General features: G+C 45.6%; 1 protein-coding gene across 1 annotated transcript in view; it reads right to left on the bottom strand.

Annotated features, from left to right (window-relative positions):
- Positions 1–1647: 1647 nt before the first annotated feature.
- Positions 1648–3753, bottom strand: part of LOC111649381 (serine/threonine-protein kinase NLK2-like) — a gene marked incomplete at its 5' end in the record, with an annotated part of 3088 nt that continues 982 nt past the window's right edge. The window contains 3 exons of the mRNA XM_023399143.2: positions 1648–2403; positions 3197–3290; positions 3413–3611. Coding sequence (XP_023254911.1) covers positions 2355–2403; positions 3197–3290; positions 3413–3611 — 342 coding nt within the window. The remainder of the gene's footprint in view (positions 2404–3196; positions 3291–3412; positions 3612–3753) is intronic.

Below are 3753 nucleotides of genomic sequence, written 5' to 3'. Positions count from 1 at the left end.
TGGGGGGGGGCACGGCACGCGGAACCTGCGACGCTTTAAGGACCACACTGATGGTTTTACATGTCGTCTGCATCAACTACAGATTGGAACATTTCTCCGAGCGTGAACAGAATCTTCTAAATCTCACCGCTGCAGGTGTTTGTACTGACACGAACAAACATCAGAGCGTCCTTGAATGCACCGTGAGTACTTCATGATTACAACAGAACGAAATGATAAAAAGGCATCTACGTTTAGTTGCTCGATAGAAGATTAAAACAGAAACAACGTTTCAACGTGACGAGCTCCAGCTTCTGAATCTGAACTCTGCTGGTAAGAAACTCAGGATCTTTGGGTTCGGACAAAAACAAAAAGCGAGACGTGTGACGTCACTTTGGGCTCCGGGAACGTGTGACGGATATTTTTAGTTTCTGCTGGAAAAAAAACTTGTTAAACTGTCAGTAGTAAAGTCGATGCAATTTGCAGTCAGGCAGCTAAACATGCAAACACCACCAGTTTGGACGTTTTCCCAGTTAGACTGAGCTACTGGAGGCCACAGCTGACAGGAAGTATGTTTGTGGTCACAGGACAGAATCTGCTCAGATGTGACGTCACGCCGCCAGAGAGCCGGCGCTCTTCTCACGGCGTGGAATCTGAAGCCATTATTCTCCGACGACCGTCCTCGTGCGGCTTTATACAATTCATCGTCTACGACAGGACACCTGAGCCTTGAACTGAACAGGAACTAAAACAACAAACCAAAGAGAAGAAAATAAAAACAACAGCAGCATTTCACCGGCAACTTCCTTCTCTCAAAACTCACACTGATTCTGAGCGGCGGGGGCGAGAGACGGGGAGCGAGCACGAGGTAAAAGAAGTCACTGACTCTGGAGGAATGACGGTAAAGATGTGACGGGAGGGTTTCAGTTTATAGATATGCACATATCCCACGTGCACCCCGGGTCCTCAGCCTGCAGCTCGTTTGTTTTCCCAGGGTTTGAGGTAACTGAGACCGAGAGGGGTCGCTTCAAACACAAATAGGTGGAGACACACACTCGTCAACAAACACTCAATAAATTAAGAAACCATAATAATAAAAAAAAAAGAAAAAAACATGGTCGCCGTCACTTCCTCTTTCTCTCTCTCCGCTGGTGTCGAGGCCGAGGAGTCGGCCGGACAAAAACACACACTGGGCGAGTCCACACGGTGTTTACACATGAGACAGGAAGGAGGAGGAGAAGAAGAAGAAGAAGAAGAGAAGAAGAAGAAGTCATTGACCATTTAAAAAAAAAGAAAAAGAAAAGAAAACAAGCAGCCAAATATCTGTGTGTTTGGCGTCTTTCTATCTGAACACCATTTAAAAACACTGAAAAACAAAACTTCCTGTCAGTTTTCAAAATAAAACATGATGCGATGACAGAGTCGACTGTGGGGAATGAATTTCCTCCATCGTTCCCAGTTTCCCCTCCTGCTGAATGTGGCCCGGGTTTTTTTTTAAGTAGTATTTAAACACTGATCCAGGACCAGCCAACAAGTCGCAGAGAGGAGGAGGAGGAGGAGGAGGAGGAAGAGGGGGAGGGGGAGGAGGAAGAGGGGGAGGAGGCGATGTCGCTGGAAAAACATTAACAAAGCTTAAAGTGGATGTGGAGAAACACCTGGGAACTGTGGTTAAAACCTGCTACATCTGTTTAATTGCATTATTACGGCCGCGTCGACGCACGAGACGCCGAGCGACGAAAAAACACAGTGAGTGATGTGTTCAAATGCAGTCCAAAAAAAAAAAAAGGAAAACGAAAACCTTGGCGGTCTCGGTGTCATGTCGTTTGGCGGGTGATGATGGGAGCTTGTGATTGGCTGATCTGAGTGTTCAGTGTCCTCGATGTGTTTCAGTTAAACCATATTGCACAGGGCTGGAATGACTTCAAAAAAAAAAAAAAAAAAAAAATCAACTAAGCAACGATTCTACCAAACAATTAAAATCATTATTCATTAACGTCTCTACTAACGAGTACCGAGTTCAGTTTTTCTCTTATTATTCCTCCTCAAGCACTTCAGCAGCATTTTTTTTTTCTTTTTTTAAATTCAGCACCGAAAACGCCTCGAGCATCAGCTGATCAGCCGTCTGGGTCGTTAAGAGTGAAGCTGTAGTTTTTCATACTCAACAAATTTCATGGATTTATACGGAGAAAAAAAATATATATTTGAGGGTGTGGAGGAGGGTGGGGTCGGATGTCGTTTCCTCTCTGCATCTCGCCACATGAACAAGAAGAAGAAAAAAAAAAAAGACCCAAACTCTTCGGTATTTTCAGACGCCAAAGCCGATGAAATCATTTCTCCAACCGCTGTCGCTGCTCCAGCCCCACGAGGACGGCCGCTCATCTCTCCTCCTTCCTGGACACCTTGGAGGAATGCCACGCCGTCGACCTGCCGACACGAACACGCAACATAAAGTGACTGATACAAATTAAAATATTCATGAAAGTCAATATTGGCAAAATCTGACTTCGATGAATATTATTGATTCATTTATTAATCATTTTATTCTTATTCTTTTATTCTTCCACAGTTTATGAAGCATTTTGCTGGATGTTCACAGTCAAGTCTCTTTTATTGTCTTTGTTGAAAAACTAGAACCACCGCCTCACGTTTGTATCCCTCCGCCAACCAGACACAGGAAATATGGTCACAGTCTCTCCTTCCTCAGTTACAGCACTGGATATGACCAGAGGAGCTTCTACAGAACACTATGATGTCACAGCGAAGTTGACCTTTGACCTTTTGGATATAAAATGTCATCACTTCATTTTATCCGTATTGACATTTGAGTTAAATTGTGTCATAATTAGTGTCTGAATTAATGAGCGTTTGTGTGTCAGATGTAGAGAAACTCCCTCTGGGCGTTCATCATATATTACAGGCGCAAGAACGTGAGGTCACTGCGACTTTGACCTTTGACCTTTGGCCACCATTTTCTAATCAGTTCATCGTTGAGTCGAAGTGAATGTTCCGTCATGGCGTTACTGAGATATCGTGTCAACGAGAACGAGACGGATGAACAACAAGAAAAACAGAAATATCACTGATAAATAAAATAAATAAATAGTATCAGTGATACACTTTCATACTTCAAGTCTCTACGGAATGAAAGGTCACTAAAGTTCAATCATTATGTCAAGTTTGTTCCTCCCCCTCCTCCTCCCTCCCTCCTCCTCCTCACCTGATGAAGGTCTTGAAGGCAGCACTCTGAGGGTTGATGCACAGCGGCACCCGTTTGCCCTGCTGGTGCTCCGTGATGAAGCGATGGATCAACTCTGATGTTGGGAAAAGAAGAAGAAGGTCACACAAACAGAAACAGCTGGAAATGTCACATGACACAGTTCTAAACCCAGGAGACGTCTGGAGACCGTGAACGCGTTCAAGATGGCCGCCGTACCTTTGCCCTGCCACACAGACAGCAGACTGTTCTCGTAGCTGTGGCTGAACGGCCGCTCAGCTACCGGCTCAAAGTCCCGGGTGTAAACTCGGCCGCTGGGAACGGAGTAGCAGCACTGACACATGCAGGTGTGGTAACGCAGGCGCCCTTCGTCCAGGTAAGGGTGGGAGAGGGCGTCGCTGCCGGAAATCCTTTTAGTCTGGAGGAGAGAACGCAGTGAGTGACCGGAGAGAGGATCATGGTTTACTCGATCCAGTTTGGACTTTGGGACCGAGTCAGAATAAACTCCACTGCGGAGCTCAGTGGCCTCAGTCATAAACACACCGTCCTGCTGCAGCAAA

This window comes from Seriola lalandi, unplaced genomic scaffold (genome assembly GCF_002814215.2).
Source record: "Seriola lalandi dorsalis isolate HSWRI2012SDOR001 ecotype SW California unplaced genomic scaffold, Sedor1 jcf7180002050632, whole genome shotgun sequence".
Classification (NCBI taxonomy): Eukaryota; Metazoa; Chordata; class Actinopteri; order Carangiformes; family Carangidae; genus Seriola; species Seriola lalandi.
This window is presented reverse-complemented; position numbering and strand designations above follow the sequence as displayed.